The sequence below is a fragment of the Serinus canaria genome, chromosome 1, assembly GCF_022539315.1.
Source record: "Serinus canaria isolate serCan28SL12 chromosome 1, serCan2020, whole genome shotgun sequence".
In the NCBI taxonomy this organism is placed as follows: domain Eukaryota; kingdom Metazoa; phylum Chordata; class Aves; order Passeriformes; family Fringillidae; genus Serinus; species Serinus canaria.
The window spans coordinates 47,271,697-47,298,220 of record NC_066313.1 but is presented as its reverse complement, the minus strand read 5'-3'; the positions used below and the strand labels follow the sequence as shown (position 1 = coordinate 47,298,220).

The 26,524-nt window shown below is 39.2% G+C and overlaps 1 protein-coding gene across 6 annotated transcripts in view; it reads right to left on the bottom strand.

Annotated features, from left to right (window-relative positions):
- FRY (FRY microtubule binding protein) overlaps positions 1-26,524 on the bottom strand; it is a 224,273-nt gene that overhangs the window by 128,566 nt on the left and 69,183 nt on the right. For all 6 annotated transcript variants that reach the window (XM_050978471.1, XM_050978466.1, XM_050978479.1 and 3 more), the window contains one exon: positions 404-603. In XM_050978471.1, the coding sequence (XP_050834428.1) occupies positions 404-523 (120 nt within the window). In that variant the 5' untranslated portion in view covers positions 524-603. The remainder of the gene's footprint in view (positions 1-403; positions 604-26,524) is intronic.

Genomic DNA, 26,524 nt, shown 5'->3' with positions numbered 1-26,524 from the left:
AAAGTATATTTCAGCATTTTCTAATCTATTTTGATTCAAGTGACTGCTCTTCCAGCTGTGAAATCTATGCTGGCTGACACCCCTTCTGCCTCTCAATTGCAAACAGAAATTAAATATTAATTCCTTTTCATGTCACCCCTATGGCATATCTTGCATACCTCTGCCCTCTCCCACAACATTCTAATTGCCATAGCAGCAGATCTTACAGTTTGGGAAACACTATCAAACTCCAACGCAGATTGCAAGCAAAATATTCTTCACTGCACAGCAAGCAAGCCTGCTTTTAAAACAAATTCAAAGCACAAAACATAGATATAGATATAAGTATAGATATAGATATAGATATAGATAGATATAGATATAGATATTTATATATATCCACATGGAGTTTCCTTTTACTCACAAGAGGTTCTGCCATGATGATGCGAATCTTGCGTTCGGCCAGGGTGGTGAAGTTAACAAACAAGCTCTTCAGGACATATTCCCCAGGTTTGCTGTCTGGGTCAATGCTGATGGGCAGCATGGCTGGGGGTCCTCTTTCTCTCTGTGTACCAGAAACAGGAGGGACAGGTGGCTTGATATATCCGTTACCAACTGGAGAAGCTGAAATGTAGAAAAGACACATTTACTTCTGGGTAATTCAACATGGTCTAACTGTCACAGAGCACCTCAACAGCTCACTACACTGACAAAGCAAAACTGGAGACTAGATGCTAATCAAAGAAATACACAACACATCAGTATAACAACTTCCATGGTACCATAAGTAAAATACACATTATCTAACTGGAAGAAGAAATCAAAGATGAAATCCTTTATATTTATATCAATTTTATATAAAGTTGAGTGGTGTTTATTACACAGTGCATACTCAGTCCTCTTTTTTTTTTTTTTTTTTTTTACATGGTAAGACTTGCCGATATCTATCTGAAAAAAATCCTCATTTTTTTTTATATTTTGCATTCAAGTCAGACCTGTAACTCAGCTGTCAACTAACAAAAATTTATTCTTTATTTCTGTTCAAAGTGGCTTAGCCTTGAAGAAATCAGGAGTCTGGTCTTTTGACTATGGTGAATTGTAAAGGATCTTATTCTCCTGTAATCTATACCGAGATCAGTCAAGAATGACTCAAAAAACAACATACATTTCACCAGTATAAATCTTACACGAAGAGTCAGACATGGAATGTTTTCCATGGCCAAAAAGTATTAATTATGCATCAGCTTTCCTGAAAGTACCAAACCCTATAGTTCCATCTGGCACTTTTGAGATTACACCTGGTGTATCTCGTTCAGATTTGTGCTCTCCCATACAAGAATGTCATTGCTATTCCAAAGCAAGGCCAAGAGAGGACCACAAAAATGGTCAGGGGCTTGAGAGTGCTGGACCAATTCAACCTTGAGAAGAGAATCTTAGTGCACTCTTTAGCTACCTAATGGAGTATAGCAAAGATGCCAAGATTTTCCTTTGAGCTGAGAATGACAGGACAAGAGGCAAGAGACACTAGTTTGAATGTGAGAAATTTCTACTAGGTGTATGGAAATAATTTCCACATATTGTCCAGAGATACAGCAGAAACTCCACTGTTGGAGACACTTGAAAGTTGACCAGACAAGGTCCTGAGAAACCTTCCCTAGGTGGTGAGCAAGCTGGGGTAGGACTCATCATCCACCAGGGATACCTTTCAATCTAAATTATCCTGTGACTGAATTCCCCATAATGAGTATCAAGATAGACTGAGCTCTCCTTGCTGTTTTTCTGTGAATGAAGGAAAAATAATGGAAGCACTGCAAATGTTACCATTTCACACATAAAATTTACAACCCAGAATCCTCAGGGCTCAGCTCTTGCTGGCAATAAAAAGTCATGCTTGGTGCTCAGCTGGTAGCACTCTCTCTCTCTCTCTTAGTTTTGCCAGAGACTTTCAAAGTAGCAAATTAAGTAACACTGGTAAGACCAGCCATTAGCCACTCTGAACATAATAAAAGTCTCACAATGCCCACGAGCACTACTGGTGATTGGGACAGAGATGCTTTAAGGCAATCCAAACCATAGAAATATTGTGAACTAAAACCATTACAGCACTTCCCCATAGCACTGCACTCCAGAGTGTTACATTTGTATCCAAGTTGAAAAGAAAGAAAGAGAGAAAGAAGAATGAACTACAATGATGGTTGCCTCACATCTAATACCTTTAGAATCACTTTTCCTTTGAGGTACAGAATTGTAAGTGTACTAAAATTAATTGTAATTATGAGGGACATATGATTGTTTTAACAATAAATTACATTTTTTTACCTTTTCTATGGACTTTAACACTCCACTGCTGAACAAAAATGAAAAAAAAATTAAACGAAGAAACTTTATGGTTTCAGAGTTTTTACATAAGAACCCTAAATTACACACTGAAAAATAAAAAAGGATCTACTAGAGAAAAGAGAACATGTTTTCCATTAGAAAAATCGATTTAGAAGTTCCTATATGACTATAAAAGAAGACAGAAATGCTTCTCTTCATGTAGCTGCAAGCGTAACACATCTATACTTCTGTTTGAAAATAATCCCTCACTGACGAGGTACAGCATCACTCTTCAGCACAGCAGCAGCAGCACTTCTCCCACTGTGACAGATGTTTCCTGCTAGATTTGTTTCCTGCAAAGTTTCACTTGATTTTTTGAGGGCAAAAGCATTATCATAGAATCTTCCCGGCATTATGCCTCTTTGCAAAAAGCAAAGTGCATAAAACTCCTACATTTATACTACACAAGACTTGTTCTAAAAATACACTGTTGTTCTCAATAATAATCCGCTTCAAAGTACTGAATAAAGTGCCAGCAGAGAAGAGTGTAAGTGCTACTGCTCCTCTGTCATCACCCAGGCACTCTTAAAAGTTAAACCTGAAGACAGTGGGACGAAAAGGATCAGATGCAAATTTTTATGAACTATCAAATACACTAGGCAGTGGAAATTTCTCCACAAATAGCTTCAGGATGGAGTCAGACAACATTTTTACAATTAGGAATATATTTGCCAAACGTGCGGTTTTCACCGGCTCACTTCTACCCATTAAATGAGCTCGATCTCCAAGTGCTCAGCCGGGAGAATTAGAGAATTCTAATGGTGAGCAGCGAAACCAATTTTCCCAAGGATCTGGGTCCTTTGTGCGGGGCCGTTCCCGTCCTTGGCAGGGCCGCTCCCAGCGCGGTGCCGAGCGCGGTGCCCGGGCCGGGCGGGCGGGCTGCTCGCCAAGCGCGGCCCCTGCCAAGCACAACACTCCGGGCTGGGGCCAGGCAGCCGGCCCAGGCTGCCTCTCGGAGGAATCTCATCGAACACAAACTTGCCTTCTGTTCCTCGGCAATTCTGCTTCAAACTTGGCTGCTAAGCTCAGAACATCATGGGGATTCAAGGCAGGCAGGCAGGCAGGCGGTGTGCGAGAGCAGGCACGCTGCACATCCCGGCCAAACCTTAGCCATGCTACCTGCGAGCTGCCACCCTAACCTTCCGTCATCGCAGCATTCAGCCAGGATTCTGAGACTGGAATTTAAATCCACATAGTCATTGTTAGTAGGAAGCCTTTTAACAATGATTCAGTTAGGTTTGTGACACAGGCGGATTTCATTTTTTTTCCCAGACATCTAACCGAAAAATCACTTATTTGCACACTGCAACAGAGGAATGCAATTATTTGTGAGATTTGCCAGTGCACCAAGAATTTTCATTCCAGTTCTTCTCAGAAATAAAGAACTTCACAACCTTTCCCCAAATACAGAAAAAGCACGTCCTGGGGGTTAACATCTATCATTACTACAGCAATTACAGCAGTTTAGAGAAATGACTGACATATGACATTAATTTAGTTCAAGTCTTTAAAAGACCATTTTGTAGCTGTTAACTCCATTTAAGCATCTTTAGTGTGAAAACTAACATTGCCAACACTCTGAGGGTCTGGAGTTGATCATGAGTGGTCATGAACTATTATATATAGGTTTGGCTTTCTAAGGCATCTTTTCAGCTTCATTATCTGCAGCATTTGCATATGCTTGATATTTGCACTGAAAAAATCTGGCCCAGTGACAAGACTATCACTGATATCTATACTGATAATGTATGAGCTTTAACAGAATATAGCTTTTATGCCTAGATCTAGAGCCCTATAAAACTCACTTTAAAAAAGTTGCCTCTGAGACATAAAAGTGGAAATCAAGGACTCAAAATTTAAGAAGCAGCTGCATTACTGGTTGGTTCCTTTATGTTGACATGTTATAATATGAACCTTAGAAGTAGCAGTAAAAAGAATGGGCTCAGTTTCACCATCTACCCCAGTGAAAGACTGCCCCATTAAATAAAATGCATAATTTTAACATGAGAAATCACCATGTACAGTTTGTGTGGGTGCATGCTGAAGATACATGGAAGGAGGTGGGTGGAAGGAAAGAGTTATACTCAATTTGAGGTACTGATTTCCTTAACAAATTTAGCTTTTATTGCCTGATTTCAAAATAATACATTTTATACTAAGAGAAGCACCAGAACAAACCACAGAAGCATTTAGTTTGAATGTCTACATATTGCAGAGTATTGGTCACCACGCAAGTACGGTAATAAACTAAACCCTTGACTTAGAGGAAAGTAGCTCATCCCCCAGGAGAATGAATGGTGATGCACATGGAGGAGACCATGGTAACCCTGATGCCCAAGGACTCTGCAAGAGCAGAGAATGTACAGATCAAGTTTAGAAAGTTGTATACATATTTCAAGCTCCTATCCTATGAAAACCTGTAACAAAGCTTAGCTATGCTAGATCAACTAGAAAATGTCTATACCATTTGGAGGTGTAATTCTTTCTGAAGCATCTTTTCTTTCCAACATGGTCTCTTATTTTTTCTACTAAATGTGCAATAAGCTGTATTTCAAATGATACTCTTATGCTACAGAGTATTTTCATTTAGCACATGCTATACCCATATATAAAAATTTTTCTCAATTTTATGTATTTTTAAAAATTAAAGACAGGGAATAAATATGGAAATATTAGTGAAATATCACAAATGTTTGTCATCACAACATATATTACTGCCACAGAAAGGCCTCCTGACATAAAATCACTGCTAGATTTTTCCATGTATTGATCATTTCCCTGATCGGAAACACAGCTATAAAAAAGCACAGTAGTTTCAGTGCAACGGTCAGAAGCTGACACTGGGGATAACTACCAAATTAAATTATCATAAGAGAGTCCCTGCTATGATCAGCACTATTTTTCTTAGAGCTGTAAGAGGAATCAAAACAACTGAACAATCATAATGCACAAGCCAAGAATCTGTGCTACACTGGATATAACTTCAGCCATACAGTTACTGAATTTTCAGTATCTTTAAGCAGAAAAGCAGAGGTTGCATTTTTTAAGTAAACTGTGTCAAATTTACACTTTAGCAGCAATGAACAAACTAACAAGACAAATGCAAACATCAACTTGCAGTATTTTCATACCTACCGAGCCCCTTTATAAAGCCGATCACGCTGGATTTTCTCCAACATGCTACTGTAATATCCATGAGCCTGTGAATACCTGAAATGTTCCACTCCTTCAGTTAGAAAAGTTAGAATCCTTTTCTAACTAAAATAGAAAAATAAATTAGCTGTTTCATAATCCTGTTTCACACTTCCTCACTGCTTGTGAGGAAGACATTTCCTTCAGTTTCTTGGTATTGTTTCTCAGTAGACAAGTGCTGGAGACCTGCAGTGTCTGAGCTAGAGCAGGCCTGCAGATCAGCTCAGCCTTTCCATAACCAAAGGGGTAATTTTTAGCTTCAGCATATGATGATGACCACTCACAGAGTGGCTGCACGTCTATATTTATCCACAAGTACATACTATGCTGACAGATTAGTGAAACTACTTCAGGCACTCCAAGAACATGAGACAGGATAATGGAGCTCGAGAAAAACAAACCACACATATCAAACACATGTATTATCATACAATCCAAGCTGAAAGCAATTAGTATAGAAATGCAAAGTACAGTGACAACACAGGACGGGTTTTGTTTCATAACCAAAGTCTTTTGGCCAAAAGTACATACAGTCTAAATTCCTTTTGATAAAGCCAACCCAGTATCTCTTCCTTTCCCATGCCAAGAATCAGTGAGAAACCACATATCTTTAAGAATAACTGTACATCTGCTGCAGTAACTCTTGAGCAAATTTGCTTTGTTTTAGAATGGCTATTATAATTTTAAAAAGTAAACACATTAGTAAATAAAGCACGAAGAATTTAATTTAAAAGGATATGGTCAACACGCCACAAAAGGTCGCTTTTTCAGCTTTTGAAGGAGAACATTCCCAGTTAATTCGAGCTTGATAGACAGAGAATAAAAAAAGGAAACTTTTGCTGAAAGAAACAAACTAAAGGTCTACCAGATCTATTTTTAACTTAGTGAAATAAATTGTAAGATTCCCAAGGAAAATGTTATTCCAGCGTATTTGTAAGATGTACTAATAGCACGACAGCACTATTTTATTGTAAGCATTATTTTCAGAATGAATTTGCATGTGTTCATGGGCCCCTCAGTTTAGTAAGGGTGTTGAGATTCTTGAACAGGTCTAGAGGAGGACAACAAGACTGGTGAAGGGCCTGGAAGAACTGGGATCTGGGGGATCTGGGGGTGTTCAGCCTGGAAAAAAGGAGACTCAGAGGTGACCTTATCACTCTACAGCTACCTGAAGGGTGGCTGTAGTCAGGGGGGGGTTGTGTCTATTCTCCCAGACAACTGACAGAACAAGAGGACACAGTCTGAAGCTGTGCCAAGGGAAGTATAGGTTGGATGTTATAAAGAAATTCTTCACTGAAAGAGTGATTGGGCAATGGAATTGTTGGCCCAGGGAGGTGCTGGAGTCACCATCACCAGATGTGTTTAAAAAAGGACTGGACGTGGCATTTAGTGCCATGGTTTAGTTGATGAGAAGGTGTTAGGTCATAGGTTGGATTAGATGATCTTAAAGGTCTTTTCCAACCTAGTTCATTCTGTGATCCTGTGAAATCTCAGTAAACAGGTATTCTAAAACTCCAGACTCTAAGAACTGTCTAAAACTCTTCAGGCAACTATTGGAGAAGACAATCAGTCATTTTGTGCAGCTGTCCTGACACAAGAACATGACATAAAACTATCCCAGCTCATCCTGACTTAAAAAAAGCCTATTTAATCCAAATACAGGATTCTTCAGGAAGAGCTTCTTTGGTTGACCAATTAGATAGATGGCCTGCAATGCAACAAAGATAAAACCTAAACAATTACAAAACAAAAGTCTGGAAATCCTTATGCCAGAGGAAATTCTATCTAGTCTAGAAGATAAAAGAGAGAAGAGACAGTGGAGAAAATACAACAGAAGTTCAAGATTCTGGAGCAAAGCAGTTCATTTAGGAAACAAGTCTAAAGGGAAGAGATTTGGGAGGATAGCCAATAAAGTGTTGAGATGACCTCAGCTCTTCAAAATGGGTATCTTCAAATACTTGATTATTCTGAAACTATAAGGGAGAAAAGGCTAATTTATACATTTCACATTCCTTAATTTCTTTGAAGAGACATGCCTTGGGAGATTAAGTTGTGTAAATTGGCACAGGGAAGAGAAAGGAAGAACATATCCTCCTTGATAAAGGCACTCCAGGACTTGGTTACCAATTTACTCAAGACCAATATTTTAAATTATTTCTGTCTGAGTACTTGGTGAAAAAATGTTGCTGCCAGGTTTAGATATACTTATTCCACTCTTTTCACAGTACTTGTGGAGCTACAAAAAACAGTTCCAAATCCTGTAGACTTGGTTTGGCAATTCTTGTCCAAACTTCCTATTCCTTTCACCATAATAGGAGAATACAAATTTCATGTGAACTCAAGGAACAGCAAGGAGAGAAAACAGGAGACAAATTAACTAGTACGTTCACTAAGAAGAGGAAGAATTGCCAATAATGTGTAAGCTTTGGCCAACCCAACTACTCTATCCATGGAAAAGGAGGCTTGAACGTTCTGTGTGTGTGTGTGTGTCTGTGTGTCTGAGTGTCTGTGTGCCCATACTTTCCATTCTTGAATTTATTTTCAGTATCTTATAAAAAAACAAGCCTAAAACAGACCATGTGGTATTCTCAGTGAGACTGAAGGTTTTGGGACATAAGGCTAATTTCTTGTTATAAACTCATTCAGCCCTCCTCTTAACCCAAGGGTGGCACAATGATTTACAGAATCAAGAACATGTCCCAGATATGGTATTTTTTTAACAATCAGATCCAATCCTCTGCAGGATAGAAACAAAACCTGGAAATAAATATATGGCCACTCAGTAGGCCTTATGGATGCTAAAACAGCACTTGTGGGGAATGCTCTTCTCTGCACATCTACAAAGAGTTTTTATGTTCATTCCACTCAGAGATGCTCATGAAGCAGCCATTTTCTGTGATGGACCCCACCAGGAAATAATCAGTTTAATACAAATATCTTTGCTCTAACTCAGGGAAACATTAGAACAGCCCTTACATGACTGTAACATACAGACAGGTCTTATTTGAGATTGACGTGGTAAAATGCCTGTTAACTTTGAAGCCAAAGGTTCTTGTTTAACCTAGAACCCTGGAAAGAATAAAACTGTTTGTTTGGCTTTACTAGCCAAACTAGCAATTTTCTGGCCCTCACATCCCAGCTGATGGCAGAAAAGTGTTAAGCTTTGTAATCCTCAGAGGAGTACAGCAATTCTCTGCAAGAGAGGGGTAATTGATGGGAGAGCCTATAGAGGAAAGCAGTGAGAGGAACACATTTTCTCCCCTTGCATATGCAGAGGATTCAAGAATGATGACTGCCAAAACAAATAAACAAACAGGAAATCCTGTCATTTGTGTCCATCGACTTTTTAAAGGCCTTTTCACTGACTTGGCTAAGCATCCTGTAAGATAGAGACTTTCTCTTTCTCCTAACTGTCAGGTCAGGGGTTGAGCAGCATAACAGTGTTCCCTAGGTTCTTATCTCAGATCCTTGCAAGACATGTGAGTGAGGCAGGAAAGCAATTCTCCTTCCCTCTCATTCTCTTTGCTCACTTACCTATTTTTCTGCTCCTTTTTCTCTAAATCATTATTTTCTTGTTTATATACACCACTGTGCAGAAGATATGTGGGAATATATGCACATAACATAAAGATATTATCTGCACCAATTCTAGAAATTGCTCGGTTTATTATGAGATTAAAGACTGAAAGTGCTAAATGACATGGAAAATCTTGTGGAAAATCTACAATTTTCACATTTGAATGTTTTATTTAGGAGTGACTTCTCACTAAAGGAAATATCTTTGTTGCCTCTGATGCAATCCAAATCAAACCAAAATACTTCCCAGTTTCTGTGTTTTATATGGTAATGACATGCCGCCTCTTTGAAGGCTGACTTGAGATGAACAGTATACTTCCAAAAGATTTTAAAATCTTAGTATCTTTCCTACATAACTTCACAAGGGTTTTTTTTACCTTCCCAGTTATTCCAAAAGAAAAAACTGCTTTCAACCTTCCAAAAAAGGGTGAAAAGACATTTTCAGAGGAGTAATTGTTGGGTTTTTTTCCTAAAAAAAATTAAAACAGAAACAAGGTTTATTTCTGAAACTATACCAGGATTTCTTTGGGCTCAAATAGAGCTTAAAAATAATTTGATTTTGAATAAATTCATACTCTTCTTTTACACTTTTTTCAGGTACTAGGCAAAAAGGCTAAGCTCTACTTTGTTGGATCAGAAAATAGCTTCCTATAAGATTTTTAGACAGACATTTTATTGCATTTACTTTCCTTTTCAGAGACAGGGAGATGAACATATTCCTGTAATTTTGTGGTTGATGGGTGTTAGCAGAAGAATTATTTTTAGGGAATTTGGAAAAGGGCCGAGGAAGTACAAGGCTAAAAGAGTCCAAAAGAGAAGGAATTGTTACTTCCAGAAGAGCCACTGACTAGCAGGCAGGGAGGATGTGACCTTCATCTTCCTTCCCTAATGTGCTGATTTTGGATGGAGTAGAGTTAATTTTCTCCACAGTAGCTGGTGTGGGGCTGTGTTATGGATTTGTGCTGGAAACAGCGTTGACAACCCAGGGATTTTTCAGTTACTGCTGAGCAGGGCTTACACAGAGCCAAAGGACTTCACTGCTCCTCACCCCACCAGTGAGTGGGCTGGGGGTGCACATGGCAGGGGACACAGCAGGGACAGCTGATCCCAGCTGACCAATGGGATATCCCAGACCACGGGGTGCCATGCTCAGCATATAAAGCTGGAGGAAGAAGGAGGAAGAGGGGTCATTCAGAGTTACAGGGTCTGCCATTCCAAGCTACTCTAAGCTGCAATGGAGAGCCAGCTTTCCTGGGGATGGCTGGACACCTGCCTGCACACAGGAGAGAGCAAGGGGCCTTGTGGTGCTTAGTTGCCAGCTGGGTTTAAACCATGACATCTATACATTGTCTCTTTGGGTCAATATACTTTTTCTTTTCTACTTAAAGGTTCTGCAATACAACTGTAAGTCTGGATAAGATGGAATTTTGAACATATATTTAAACAGTTTATTTTTTACCAGAGAAGAGACACTAAATGCTTGCATCTCAGTCCTATTCCAATTTCAACAGCTACCTCAGATGTCAGAACTGGAACCGTCCCTGAATTTTTGCTGCCTGTTCACACTTGCTCTTCCAAACTATTGACATGTTGGATCATGCTGTTAAAAACTCCTTTCACTGGAATGGAAACAGCATATTGCTTGTGGATGATGTGTCTTCTGTGCAATGTACACATGTGTATGAAAACCTGAGTGTGTTGAGCACTTGCACAAACAAGCAGTACTTTATTACCAATGCATAAAAAGAAACAGCTTCTAGTTCTCCTGACATAACACTGCTCAACCAACTAAGAGCTGGTTTCGTACAGCTTTGTTTATCTCATGCCATGTTATAGATGTGATGTCTAGCTATGTTTCAAAGTGTGGTACTATAAAGGAAAATCTTTAGAACTGTACTTGCTTTCTTGCATTTTCTGGTGCACTTGATCTACTGTATGGGTGCCTTTTAGGGAAAGTTATAAATTTAGTCACCTACCAACCAAATATCAAACTTAATCTAGCTATCCAGGCTCTGGGGAAATTGAGACCGACATTTCTAGGTGATCCATCAAATCCTCCTTAGATTCTTATCTTAAGACAGAATAAATCACTTTCTAGAGGTGCCTATTACTCATTCAGTGATTACTGAAAGAGAACTGACAACAAAGATACCCAAACTTATTAGTGATGACTCTCACTCTTAAATCTGTAGACTCCTCAAGAGCACCTTGTATGGATTAAACTGCACTATGGTGCACTTTAGCTGCTGCTGGCTCAAATTCTTGCCCTTGCTCGTGTGGGTGGAAAATGGCACGACATCAGCAGTAAACCAAGCCACAAGCTGGATCTGTGGACTGGCAAGTGAAACTATCACAAACCAAGACGACTTTCACAAAATTTTGTGAAGCTTTCTGTGATGACACCACAGGAGGGATTTCTCTGAATAAAGAGAGAGACATCAATTCATGTTTCCCTCTACAGTGGAACACACAAAGTAACATCTACACAAAGAAAAATGAAAGAAAAAATTTTGCAGCCAAAATCTGGATTAATATTCATTATCAACCCCCTACACTATGTCTGATTGAATCACTAATGTCATTACTTAATACTGACAGCAGCAGCACACCCATAACATGGCCTATCTTCCATATTCAATGCTATTTGGCCTCTTTGCCTACAAACATTAGCCACATTTTATTAGCCACAGACCATTATGATGCTATTGCATCTACTAACCCCTTTATTACATTACATTGACAATTCTTTGAAAGTGGGTTCAATTTGCTTCTCAGCCACTAACCTAAATGCAAATGCAAATGTTTGCTGCTTGGGTAGATTGTGGCTCCTAGATATAAATACTTTTTGTGGTGACTGAGATACAAGATAATTAATTTTACCATCCACATGAGCTCAGTGAAGGTTTCTGAAAATTTGCCTTGAGTCCAGCTGCCCACTGAGAAACTTTCATTTGAACAGGTAAGTGGAGTGCATGGAATTTAGCTGCTGTCCAAGGGACCTTCTGCATGACCAGTCAGTTGCAAATACCAAATACAACATGGACAGGACATTGCTCTCATGCTGGTCAGTGGGCCATGACAGAAAACTCCTTCCATGCATTGAAATGTCTAAATGTTTTGAAATGCCAGAAATATGTTACTAAATTTGGAGAGGAACAGGCACCTATAGGGATGAACTCTGTGTAATTTAATTACGAAAATAAAGAAAGAATCCTAGGGTTCACATCGGATTTTTCAAATAAACAGTTTAAACCCTGCAAAAACAGAGCAATTCATTAGAAAAACCAAAGAGCCCAATCAAATCTGAAAATAATAAAAATATGCTTTTTATAGTATATTCAAAGGGAAATTCAGTATTCCTGAGGGCTGGGACAAAACTAAAGTTGTATCAGATTTTCTCAATCCAGGCAACCACAGCAGAGCTGGCCTCATACTCATACTGGAGTGGCTGCATTTGATTAATAAAGAAGCAAAGTATGATCATACAATGCCATAATCATAGGTTCATGGAAAGTAAATTTTATTAAATTAGCCACATCTTTTTATGAGATTATAAATTTGGTTAGCAAGGCTGAAAGTGCAGTCTTGCATTTTTGCTTGGCAATTGGATCGGTATTTTACCAAACTGTAAAATCGACATTCACAACCAATATAGATTAAAAGACAGGTAACATCTATGAATTCAGGAAGAATCATACTGTAATGAATACACTTCTAGTGGAGCTACAGAGACCAGTTCTTGGTTGTGCACTATTTATCATTACTGGGAATGACATGAAAGAAAAACTTTTCTACAAAGTTTACGGGCAAAACACCAATTAAGGGTGACAGAAAAAATAGCAAAAAAAAGGCTCTTCTACTCTGTTTGAATAGCATTTGAAACTTTAACACAGGCAGATAACACATGAGATACTAATTCTAACCTATGGAAGATTGCATAGCCAGAAACCAGGCCACACAGACAGAAGGCAACTTTCTCTTCCTGGGAAACACTGATGATGAAAAAAGGCCTGAGACCAGGATGACTAATGTGTTGGAAACAGGCTGCTATTCTTGTGACCTGAAGAGCTTATGGAGAGCCTTTTCAAGCAGTATGAAAAAAAGCAAAAGCAGGAAAGCCCTACTGCTTCATTGTCAGTGGCTCTGCAGCCACTGCTGGATGCTCAGTCCTGTTCTGGTGTCTGCAGCTTGAGAAAAGACACTGGTGAGCCACAGAAAATTTGGGAAAGGCGAAAAATAACTCGTAACTGCAAAAGTTGCCCTGAAGTTTAGTTTAATTTGACCATGAAAAAGTTATACCATCATATCTAATGGCAGAAATTTACACTTACTGCTCCTACAATGGCACCTACTTGCAAAAGGTATTCCATGGAACCTCTTAGCTCCAAATACATTTTTTAGACAGCACAGGCACTCAGGCACATCCAAAGTGTGATTCATTACAATAAACATGTCTAAAGCAGCTCATCTTAGCTGTACCCCTGTACCTCTTCACTGGCTATCAGGAAAACCATGCTTGATTGCGTAAGATGTAAAATAGGCCTGGCTAAGGACGCCTGAAAGTTGGGTGAGATGATTTCCATGCCCATTAAGCATGAATATCAGCAATAGAAATTTGCTAAGAGACAGATTTTTGTTCAGGAACATCCAATGTCTAGAATTTTCGAGTAGACACATGCATTAAAAAAGTTAAATACAAAGGAAGGAAAATTAACTGTCAGAATGCTATTAAGTCTGGTGCTGATTATTCCATTACTGGGAATTTTAAATTAAGATTTATTTTTTTTTAAGATGCTTTGTCTCAAACAGAAATTAATTCAGAGAAGCCATAAAGCCTGTTCTATGTGCAGCACAGATTGGATGACACGATGTTTTTTCTGTTTGTATAATTTATGACTTGTTGAATATATTAGTAGAAAACATAGTTCTGAGAACAATCTCTCATTGGTAAAGCTAGGATACAGATGTTGTAAGAAGGATTCTTCTTTCTCTAATCATGATAATACCAAGAAGCAGAAGTCTGCATTCCTATCAGTACTTGATTTCTCTTTGTACATCCAGGTACAAATAGAACTGGTATAATCAGAGATTCAAAGTTGTGGCTCCTAAAGGGGCAGGAGAGCTCAGAAGAAAAACATTTCAAGCAAACAGGCCAAAACTGCTCTGCTAGAAACCTTCGACTGTCACTGCAGAAAGACATTAAAACCAGAAGAATACTGACCTAAAGATGCCCAAATGGTTTTGCTAATAGGTATGCAATCAGAGAGCTCAAGGTGAAGAGTGTAGGCAATTTTGCCAACACTTCCATGACCTGTGATCTTACCATAAATTCCATTAGTTACAAGCATCAGATGTTGTTAAGGGACATTGCTTTGCATCAAAAACAATGACAAGCTATATTAGCATAATGGGTTATTATTCCCAGCTCCATGTGATCAGTACTCCATGGCAACCCAATGATAATGAATGCCTTTGTCAGTAAGGAAGCATGTACAAATCTATACAAAGCATGAACCTCAGGCACCTGAAATGGTACAGAAGGCTGGTAGCATATTAAGAATTTAAACACTGACATTGACACTTCTTTCTGTATATACAAAGGAATTTTCCCCACGCTGTCAGCCATTGATTGCCTTTGTGGAGATGTGGTCCTTCCAGGTCACTTTTGCTAAGGGCTTACCAATTAGGAAGTTGAATGCTTAAAATCAGCCTGGGAAACAGAAGCCATAAAAAATTACCCAAATGATAAATTACTTGAATAAATCTGGGTAAAATTTGCTGGTAAATTCACTTGGTAAAGCATCATCTCAGAACAGGATCCATAACAATCAACACTGCCTTAGATGCATCCCCACAACGACCTCACATTGTTGGGCCACTTTGAATGTTCAAGGTAGAACAGAGAAGCAGCTCTTCTCCTTTTCAGTTTGGCTGTAATTGCTTTTCATGTAACAGCTTAATGGCTAAAAAATTAACTCAGAATGTGATAGTTAGGGGTTAAATGCTTAATTAAACTTCGAGGTTTTGAAATACCATTTTTGACCTTTAAAAAAACTTCATCTGGAATAACTAATACAGTAATTTTAAAATTAAGTTTGGGGTGATTTTGTTTTGTTTTGTTTTATTGAAATCAATCTAGTTCCAATTTCACCGATGTAAAAAATTAAGTACTCTCTAGTTTTCCATGAAAACCCTTAGGACAATATTCTGCTTTCTGAAAATGCTATCCAGTATATCTTACTTAAATTATGAATGCAGACACTTATTAGATTTTCAGGACACCATGCCAGTTCTTCTACAGTTTACAGAAAATCATAGCTATCATTTGAATCCAAAATGCGTATGATTGCATGATTCAAAACAGAAAAAAGAAGTTGAAAAAGATTGCCATTGATCACACTGATCACTTGTGTTTAATGACATTTAATGTTCACTGGCCAATTGCATTTAGGAAATTTAATGACTGAAGCTCACTTTCTGTATTAATGAGAAAGACACAATTTGTTATTTATATTTACACACACATCCATATAACAGTAATGTAGAGATTTGAACCTTCTAGCCACATGTTTAGAACTCTGCTCATTATAAAGCAGGCAAACATATCCAACCTAATAAATGCAAACAATACCAACTTAAAATGTCTTTTCTGGATTTAATATTATAAAAATGAATTTTTTTTTAACAAAACTCTTACCCCAAGGATATTGTCATAATACAAACAGAATTTTTAAAATGCAGGATATCTCAGTCAGGCTTTAGGGAAGTTTACCAAATAGGTTGAAATTTGTTAAGTAAGTGTACTAGCTCTGCAAGAGGTTCTGAAAATTATACACCTCTTTGTACTTAATTGAGAAAAATGCTTGATTAAAGTCAGTGATAAAAAGTTTGAAAAAAACTTGCCCATTATCTTGCAGGGATAGATTCCTTTATGCAACTAGGAAATTACTGCTGAAATTAGTAACAGACTTTATGGTGATCTAGAAACAATGGTATTAATATTAGGCAGACAGTCCTTCTAAGTATCTATTAATATCAAAGCACATGATAAATTTAAATAAATATCTAACTTGCCAGCAGTGTGATGCTTCTATATTACTCCTTAAAGGACTACTGCTTGTCCTCAAATAAATGAAAAACCCTCACTTGTAAATGCCATTCTCAGAGCTCCACTGTAGCAGTAAGTCACCTGGAATTCCCACTTTGGGCACAACAGAGCTGGGAATTAGCCCAGGAGCAGCTATGCATGTACATGGACCTTCTGTCACTGCAGCTGCAGTGAGAAATCCTGTTTCTCCCCTTCCAGTGAAGTGCTGGCCCTTACACTGCAGTTCAAGGATGTAGCCAGTTTTTTCATATTTTAAAAGCAAAGTTTATCTTAAAAGGCATTTGCTGATTCATATGGTAAAGAAGTTTCCAGACTTTTACTCTAAAAAACCCTTTATTTCACTTGATAATTTTTTCTCTTTCTCATTATTAACACTTGTATACATCAATGTGTATACATATACCTAAATGTCACAACATGCTATTTATCTTCTTTCAAATCCCTGATGAGATAAAGCCGAGAGTCCATCCCTGCAGTACACAACTGCTTAGCTCAAACGTGACAACAAACCATCCACAAGGATACTTTTAATATCCACAGTGCCTCATGCCAGTTTTTAACACATTGCTTATAAAACTATTATGCTTGAATGTATGCTGAGTGACACTCAAATACCCCCTAATGCCCAAACACATGGTTTGTTTCTTCATGCAGCTGAGAACTGTCCAAAGTGCCCAGATCTGCCTGATCCCTCCCCTGGGAGATGCTACTACAGACTAGTTTTTATTATTAGGTTAGACATTACCTCCTGTATTGGAGAAGTCCATTAGGAAGTTACCTGCTACTGTATTATGAGTAATAATAAATAGAATAAGAAGCTGAGAGGACATTTCTTTGTACATCTCTGTGCTTTCCACTGTGCTGCATGACCTCATTGGACCCAGGCTTTCAGAAGTGAGGTAACAGAGAGGATGTATGATTAATCTGATGCCAAATGAACCAACTGTTGACCCAGTTACCTTAACAGCACGCACAAGGCACTTGCTGTTCTCCTCACCTGATAACATTTAACACTTGATGTCCCCCCAAGCACTGAGGCAAAGGATGGCATACCCTGTGCTGGAAGGATGTGCTGCAAAGCAAGGGTGTAGGATGGAAATCAAGTCTCCTGCACTGCATTCTTCTCTTGGGAGGGGATTTCTCTGTCTCTCACCTCCCCCATCTCCCCAGCTGCTCTCTTCTTACTCCATCTCTACAATCTGGTGTCTCCTCATGGCTGTGTCTTCCTCAGCTTCAGGCTCCCTATTCCAGTTCCGGACTCCCATGCGCTGTTCCTATCCAAATATTGCTCATCTCACCCTTAGAGCCCTCTTAAACCCATCCCATTCCTCCTCCCATCCCTATCCCTTCACCCACCCCTCTCCAGCATCCCCTTGGTTCCATCTCATACCAGGCACTCTCAATCTCCACTCCTACCATCTAGGAAGTATCAGTTCCTCTGCTTCTGATTCCCTCCCCAGGATTCCCCTGCCTCTTCTCCCTTCATTCCCACAGGCTCTTTGCTGGCCTTTTATTGCAGATTCAACCCCCTGTGCCCTCACTTTCTTTCTGCAGTCACTGTACAGGGGCAGTTGGCTGTAAGGTCTCTGTCCCCCAACCATTCCCAACAAGATAATTTTTAACATGTACCAACAACAACGTTTATTTTGCATTTTCTCATTATTAGAGAAGGTAGAACCATTTCAGCAGAAAATTCTAAAATTCACCTTCAGGGACATTAAGTTTAGAAGTGCTTTAGCCCAAACTGCAGAGCTCAGGAAAAGAGGGGATCTACAATAAGAAACTAGGCAGAGCAATATACACACAATTACTAATTTTGTTTAATTTTTTAAAATAATATTCCAACCTCTTTATGTTGACAACTTTTAAAAGTTCATTAAAACAATAATTCAAATTATTTCAGTCAGTTGCTATGGAGGTCTGCAGGTCCCTATAACGCTCACTTCTACCTGTCCTATCCCTTACTGCTTGAATACCTGACAGACAAATGAGTAAAAACAATCAAAATTTTTAACTTCACAATCCCTTTGAAAATATTTTCATCTTCCATTACATATTTGTTAAAGATTCACCAAGGACACACTGAGACTTTGCTTGATTTACTACAAACCCTGATGACTTCTGTATTTCAAAAAAGTGACACATTTCAACTTCTGGTTCCCAGAGAATCAGAAATTCTCTTGCTCAAACACTCATCCCAGTAAAGAATACATACACTGTTCTGTCCCATTTTCCTGCCTATGAACAACAGAACAAAAATCAAAATAACCACCTAGCTTTGGTTCAGATGGCACACAGATAAAGGGTGGGGTGAAGTAATTTGTTTCTGACATCTGCCTTCATAGAAAAAGAAACACAGCTAAGCAATTTTCTCCTCATTTAAGACATCAGTAGCAACAAATATGCATGCTGTGGAATTTTAAAACAATCCAATGACATTTCCATATGAAAATCACTACTTACTGTCAATTAAAAATCTCATTCTATATATTAACTGGCTGAGTCACAATTTACGTGTGACTTGGCTACCAAGAATGTGAAGGAAGAAATACAAAAACAGAAGACAGGGCTTCATTTCCAGATCTAACACAGGACATGTGTTTCTCAGTTAATTTCTCTGTTTTGATTTGCCCAGGAATAGCAATAAAGCAATCCTTCATATTCAGGTAATAATGCTGGAAGAATTTAAATCTGTCAAGCTTCCAGATGGGAAGCACTGTACGAATATTATTATAATGGAGACCATTGCAGCCAAGTTATTTGCAGTGGTTTCCCTGCACTTTCCCTGAATTAATGAGTGTCAATTTGCATCTGGTGAATGTAGTTTAAAATAGGCAACAAGGAGTTTTGTGTGCAATCCTCTCAGAGGTGTGACTGAAGCTGGTTTCACAGCTGGGGTATTTGTGAAGGCTGTCAGACCAAGGATTTCCCTGCATCTAAGAAGGCAGGAGCCTCATGCAGCCATTTTTCAACATCTGAGATTCCCTCTTCACTGTCAAACAACCTCAATTTGCAAATTCATAGCACCTTAAGTATTTTTAAGAATTATACCCTGCTCTGAATTGCTCTGAATTTGGTTAACCTGTCCAAAAAAAGGCAGGCAGGCAGACAGACTGAATAAGTTTTGCTTCCAGAGGAAAGCTATCTAAGCCAATTCCAGTTACAAGGGAATGACTATTTTCAGCACTTGGTATCTCAGTAATGTGCAAAGAATAAACCACATTATGAAAACATACAACAATGCATTGCTGTGAGTATATGCAGAAACCCATTCTGCAAACTGCTCAAGGTAGAACTTCAACAAGAACTCTATCCAGGTAATCTTCAGACTAAAAAACCAAATTATTCCACACATTTAAAGGCATTCATAAATAATAATCAGAAATGCAGCAAGAAAGATAATTCTGTATATTGTATTCAACAAAACTTGTTCAAGGTAAACAGCATCAAAACAAACCAATTTAGAAATGGACGTCCTTTGAATTTTAATTTACTCCACATACAAGCTGAGACTCTTCAAAGTTATAGAGAGAGAGGAGATAGCCTGAGATTAGGAAAAAATGTTAGCATAATGACCATCCAATTATGGGAGAATTCCTTCGAACCAGTATTTTTGTCAGACTTCTGTGCTGAGCCACGTACTAGTAAAGAATTCAAGGGAATATAAATTAGTGTCCCAAAGTTAAGCTTTTAAAATAAAACTAAAACCATCTGCAACTTCATGATTATAAATAAAATGAAAATCTGATGCATTCTGTTGATCATCTCTTGTCTGATACTAATCCATCTAATGTCTTCACATTTTGGCCAGACACAAACTGCGATTTCTCACCCCCCCACTGACTAGTGAGAAACCGCAGCAGTCTCTCAACTATGCATTAGCACTACATGTGATGACTGCAAATTTCTGAAAGAACAGAAAGTATCCAGGATAAAGACTGTATAGCATGTCTCTCAAAAGGGCCTTTTTTTTTTTTAAATATGTGAAACTTCTCTCCTAAGGCTCCAATCACCTAATTAAGCTCTTTATCAGCAATGTATTCCCCTAGAGAAACATGATACTGTCACTATAGTGATCCCACAGTATTTACAAAACAGCACTCAGATTTCTCTTCAAACTAGTTCCTGAAAAAAGCCCCAAAATCTCTCTTCTGAGACATGACAAAGATGAATCTCTCAGGCACCTCTAATACCAGTTGTATCAGTGATCTTACATTATGCACAAACATCAATGTTTTGGGGAGTGTCTCTATATTTGTGATCTCTCTTTCACACAGCTAAGGAAGCAAGTGGATTCAGCAACTAAGTGAAACTACTGCTGCTTGGCTGAGAGCAAACCAGGAAGTCAGTGTTTCTCAGATGTGTTTCATTCAGTGGCTTGTTTTAGCAAGCTCTGCTGTCTGCTGTGAAAAGAAAAACTCTGCCATCCCTCGGTTTTGAATGTGACTATAATTGGCAATCTATAGAAGACCATAAATATGTAAGGAATTGCCAGGCTTCTCTGTAGCTCCTGCAAAGAAGAGAGTCTGAGTTTCTGAACTCTGACCTTTGAGATGTGCCATGCCAAGGGGAACTCCAGAACCTGTTCAGCCCTTGTTCAGCCTTTTACCACTAAGGAAGCAAGAGCAACTCTCCTTCTTGACTTTGATATTCCTTGCAAAGCCCACCTCCAGCTGCATTTTGAATTTCCAAGTACAGTCCCTGCATGCCCAGGCAATGTCTATAAATTCCTCCTTCTTTGCAGCCAAATCACACTTCTGCCTCAGATGTATCACCTTTTTCACAGTGGAGCTCAGCCAAGAGGTCCCTGATAAGCCAAGCCAGTCGCCTCATCCTCCTGCTTGCTTTTTAAGCATGGGGAAGTCCATTCTTGTTCTTGGAAGATGCTGACCTCAAAGACCTGTCAGCTTTCCTAAGTTTCTTTGCTTTTTAGAGCTGTCCTTCATGAGATCCCCACTAATAGTTTCTGAAATCTCAAAACTGAAATCTACTCTCCTTAAGTCCCAAGTCTGCACTCTCTCTCCCCACTCTTCTCAGGATTTGGAGCTCCAGCCAGCTCTTCCATACAGACCCAGTTGCACTTCACCCATTTGGTCTATTGCAATTCAAGAAGTTACTTCCAACACTTTCAAGAAATCTTGACTGCTTGCAACCTACTATTTCACACTTGCAGCAGACATCAGGAAGTTCAAGTCTCTCATGTGAACCAACATCAACAATTCATGAACTTCCTCAAGCTGTTCAAAGTTGTTTCTACACTTCCTCACCCTGATCAATGCCCTGTAACACACTCCCACCATCACCCTGTAACACTCCAAGTCATCTGTTCTAGCCCTGATCCACAAACTCTCCAGCACACTGTCACACATCCATCCCATAGAAGAGCTCTAGATCCGTAAGGAGTTCCTTCATAAGGGCAGCAACTTCCACTCCCTATTTCCGTGTAGGTCCTCCTTCAAAAACTTCTAAGCATCCATCCATCACAGCATTCCAACAGTGTGAGCTGTAAACACCCAGCTTGCTGCTTGCTGTGACACTCTAACTTGTGACTGCATGTAGCACTTGACTTCTTCCTTAGTGTTTTCCAGAATGCATGTATTTTTATTCATACATTTAATATATAAAAGGCTGTCTCTCCATCCTGTTCAACAGATTAATACATTTCTCTTCTTCTCTTTGCCCTACATCCTTTGCTTTCCACCCCTGTTCACTGCTACCTAACTGAACTATGGGTCATGATCCCCCTCCATTGGCACCGCTAGTTTCCAGCTGTCAGCAGGATGATGAGCCAGTCAGTAGATGTTTTCTCCTGCTTTTCATACTATTGAATACCTTTCTATTTTGCATTCTTAAAAATATAAACCACTCAATAACTAATAATATCTCGCTGATAGAGCTATTGCCAAGTTTGAACATTATGTTTAGTATTCCTTTTAGCCAGTGCAATAGACAAAGGATTCAGAAGAAAGAAAATTTGAGGAGAAGTGATTTTCTTTCTGTGGACAATTGATTCTAATCTAGTTCAGGTAACTGCAGTGACTGAAAAATTACTGACTTACAAATATCTCAGCTACTTATCTCAGTGAAATTATTCTGCACTCCAAATTTATCATGGAAACAATGGCAACAACTTCACTGCTGGTGCTCTGAAAAGAGGGATGCAAAAGCTAGACTTGTCTCCTTCCTGGAGAAGGAACTATTATTTAGAAGCAGGCATAGGTACAGGAGTCACCATTAAAGTAAATATGATTTACCATACAGTTCCACCAGCCTAACAGCAGGAATCAGCCAGGACTGCCTCCCACTCCTAGCAGTGTACCCTCCTCCCCTTTCTCATGCTGACACCAGCATCTACACCATTTTAGAAAGTTCAGCTTTCAGGATATTAACTCTGTGGGTAATTTGGGTGGCAGAGTAGGGGTAGGAGCATGGTGACAGGAGTAGGACGCTGGGATGAGACTGTCCCTCCCAGTCACAGCTACTGCAATGCCATATGTGCCATTCATGGTTTCAACACCCTCAGGAATTCAGTCTCTAGGGCTAACAACTCACAGCAAGGGTCTGTAGTTTCTGACTGTTTAGAAACTTAGGAATGAAAACAGAAAATAAAGTTGGACAAGCACATGCCACCGTAATTCTGTAGGTGTAGAGTCTGCTTCCTCCTGCCCCCAAGTCAACACGCAGAAAAAAGTTAAACAATTAATGCAATGAGTGTATCAAAAGTGGAGAAAATATAAAAGGATTGTTAAGTAGCAATTTAATATAGCATATTAATATAATAACTTATATTCTCCAGAATTAAATTTTAAACGTTATTGTACATTTATACTCCTAGGGTATCCTGTTTATCACTTTCCTTATACCTATATATACTCCCTTTTTAATAATTATAGTTTTTATATTTATATAGACATATAAAAATAAAAGCTACCACAGCTTATTCAATGGTATGTTATATGAATAGAGGAGACATAAGAATTGTTAGTTCTTTCCCTGATCCTTCTGAATAATAACAAACAATATTAGAAAATAATAAGCTGCTGGTATTTTGATAACATCAAGGATATCACAAATTAATCACTCCTAGTGAATACATATAGTGTAACAGAATAGTTTTGTTTTCACCACAAATAAAATAATTAGAACCTTCATGGAATATCTACCAGTAACTAACAAGGCCTAGTTCCCAGATCATCTTATATTTTGGTGTTTTGAAGTTTTACCAGAAAAACTTTTGTACTGTATTGCAGTCAAAGCATTTGTAGATTTTTATTGCAGTAATTCAAACTTTTTAATGACAAGGAAACTCATTCTACAAATCAACTGAATCTTGCAATAAAGCATTTATGATTTTCTCATCCTTTTTTTCCCTCCAAGTATGGTAGAAGTGCTTCTGGAATGTCCTCAACAGAGTAGCAAACATCAAAATAAACAAAATAAAAAATCATTTTTTAAAGAGTTCTCATGTTTCCAAAGTAATAAAACTTCCACTTTCCCTTACTTCTGAGAACAACCATGTCAAAACGCAAGTTTTAAAATGGGTACCACCAGAACACAAACAGCCTAAACATTGTGGTTTACTACCCTTCCCTTCGGATCAGACCAAATACAAAGAAAGTTCCTGGGAGATAATAGTCACCATTATCAAGCTAGACACTTTACTGCTGACAGTCACAGACTACTTAGAGCTGAAGAATCAACTCTGCACCCTCCCTTCAGGCTCAATGGCCAGAGCAATCAATTCCCTTCAGGTAGCACAACAGCTTGAATTAGTGGCATCCCTTGTCCCAGGCAGACTCAGATGCCAAGACACAGTGGGTGCTAATCCTTTGTGCCCAGGGCTGCCCAGAGGCAGTGGCTGTGCCAGGGTCAGCTCCCTGCAGGTGTGTCAGGGTGAGACCTCAGGAGCCAGCAGGACACACAGGTCCCAGATTCTGTCCCAGTTTCTCGGTCTGCTCACCACAGCCACTGGCCCTGTCCCTTCCCTGCTGCTTCAGGCAAGAACGGCTCCTCTCCATGCAGAGTGAGCCTGCAGCACATCAGCTTCTGGAATCAGGTTATTTGTGCCTGCAAGAGTAAGGATGCCAGAGCAAGAGAGAGGGGAAGGAAGGCTAGGTTCTCCTTATTCAATGAATATGTTTGCCTAAGTAGGAAACAGGAAGGAGCCTCTTCCCTTGATTGGTATCTTGCTCTAAATCTCTAATTCTGATAGCATAGTGTGCTCAGAGCATTCAGCCTTAAACAGGCTGTGTCTGACGGTAGGAAAGGGAACCCTACAAAACAGCTGTTATCACATTTATGCACAATAAAATCCAACTAGAAGGTCAAACAAATGCATCACAGACTTGGACATAAGAGAGACTTTCAGCTAAGAAAGTGTCCGTGGTCTTCCCTTTTCTCTTGCTCACTGACATGAAGACTCATCATGAACATTCTCTGTAAAAGGGCTGAGTTTTATTGCCTTGTGTATTATATTCATTTAATGAAATGTTCACTAATTTCTTTTCCTGACATGGTAGAAATACATCTTCAAGAGAAGGACAGAACATGGCTGACCACTAGGAAGCTGGCAACCCCCCAGGCTTCACATTGGCCACTGGGAAGTCTCTGCTGCCTGATGCTCTTTTGACCACAGAACTTCTTTTGAGGCTAGCCCTGTGCTCAGCTCGGTACATGACCAACAAGCTGTGGAGGGCCCAGAGATCCTACTGGGAGAGCTGTGGGATGTGAGCTGATGTGGGTGTCTGGGTAGTCCCAGGCTTGGGATGTCCCTGATGTTGCCACCACTTGTAAAGAAGTAGCTTCTGACAGCTGCCACGGGGACTGGGCACACAGGGGCACAGAGAAAGAGCACACAGGGCAGTAGGAGGACTGAGCAGAGGGCTTTGGACAGCACAAAGGGGAAGAGGAGGAGGTCATGTGGATTTTGATGTGGATGTTGGCTACTGTGGAAGAGGGCAAAGATTCTGGCCATGAAGATAGAGCTGAAGTCCTGATACTAGAAAAGTCCTTATGCTGAGTCTGCATTAAACACAAGCCTGCAGAAAACCCCCTTTCTATTCAAAGGTAGATAAACAAGCATTGCAATCCTCAAAATCAGGCCCTGCAGATAACTCTGCTCTATGAGAAGTGCCAAATATAATACTCCCTATGCAGAATAGGCTATTTCATTTCATTACAAGGAAAGAAACCTTAAAACCTATCTCTAGCAACTGTGAGACAAAGAAATGCAGCTTCTACAAGCCCACAGGAGCTGACTGTGAGAGCATGAGTGAGCCATCCACCTGTGCCATTTAGATTCTTCCACAGAATCCTTTCCTCCAATAAACTTAATTGCTGATCAGATCTAGGAACTGCAAAAGGCAGAATTTATTACAGACTTTTCTGCAGTTTATAATGATGGTACTTTAGGTTCTTGTAGCTAGATTTCAAAATTTCTGTTCAGAATTTTTTTTTAACTATGAATTTGAAACAGACATTTGGAAATTAAATTCAAAAAAATCTATCTCATTCATTCAAAAAAGTAAAAAAATCTAAGGAAAGATCAGATTAACATTTGTATTCATGTCTTATGCCTTGCATAAATTACAAATGTTTATTTATAAAAATGCATTTTGCACTATTTCCACAGTAAATCTGAGGAAAAGACTCTTGATTGTTCTAGTTTTGGTAAGCCCTATTTTATCCTTGTCAGCTTACTGACCTCAGTGGGCTAAGTGAGCACCACTCATCTTGTGCAGGCATAGCTATTTTAGCAGTACCTTCAAAAAGAAGTAATGCAAATGATTAATGCCATTGCTGACTAATGCAGCGCTGATGAAAAACACTCAAATATTTAAAAAAATATAAGTACACATGAGATGGGTAAAAAGGCCCCTTAGATTATTCTTATTTTCCAACCAGAAAATCCCCATTCTGATTCCCTCTCCAACACAATAGAGGAATATTTTCCAGACAGCACGATGTGCACAGTACCTTATGGACACATGCAGAGCAAAAGTCTGTCTTGGGAACTGCACAAAGGAGCATTTTGAGATCTCTCAGTTTGACAGGATCGTTCAAGGCCAGACTGTGACGTGGCTTTTTTTATCCCCCAGGAAGAAGGGTGCAGGCTCTCTGAGAACACCCCAGGGACTGCATCACACTGCATCATCCTGACTGCAATGGTTAAAGTGAACTCTCCCCATGGCCCATAAATTACCTGCCTCCTCAGCTGGATGGTGAACATGCAAATGCAAGCAGCATGCCTGGTGAACACCTCAGGGAGTGCTGGGTGACACTTGAACTGAA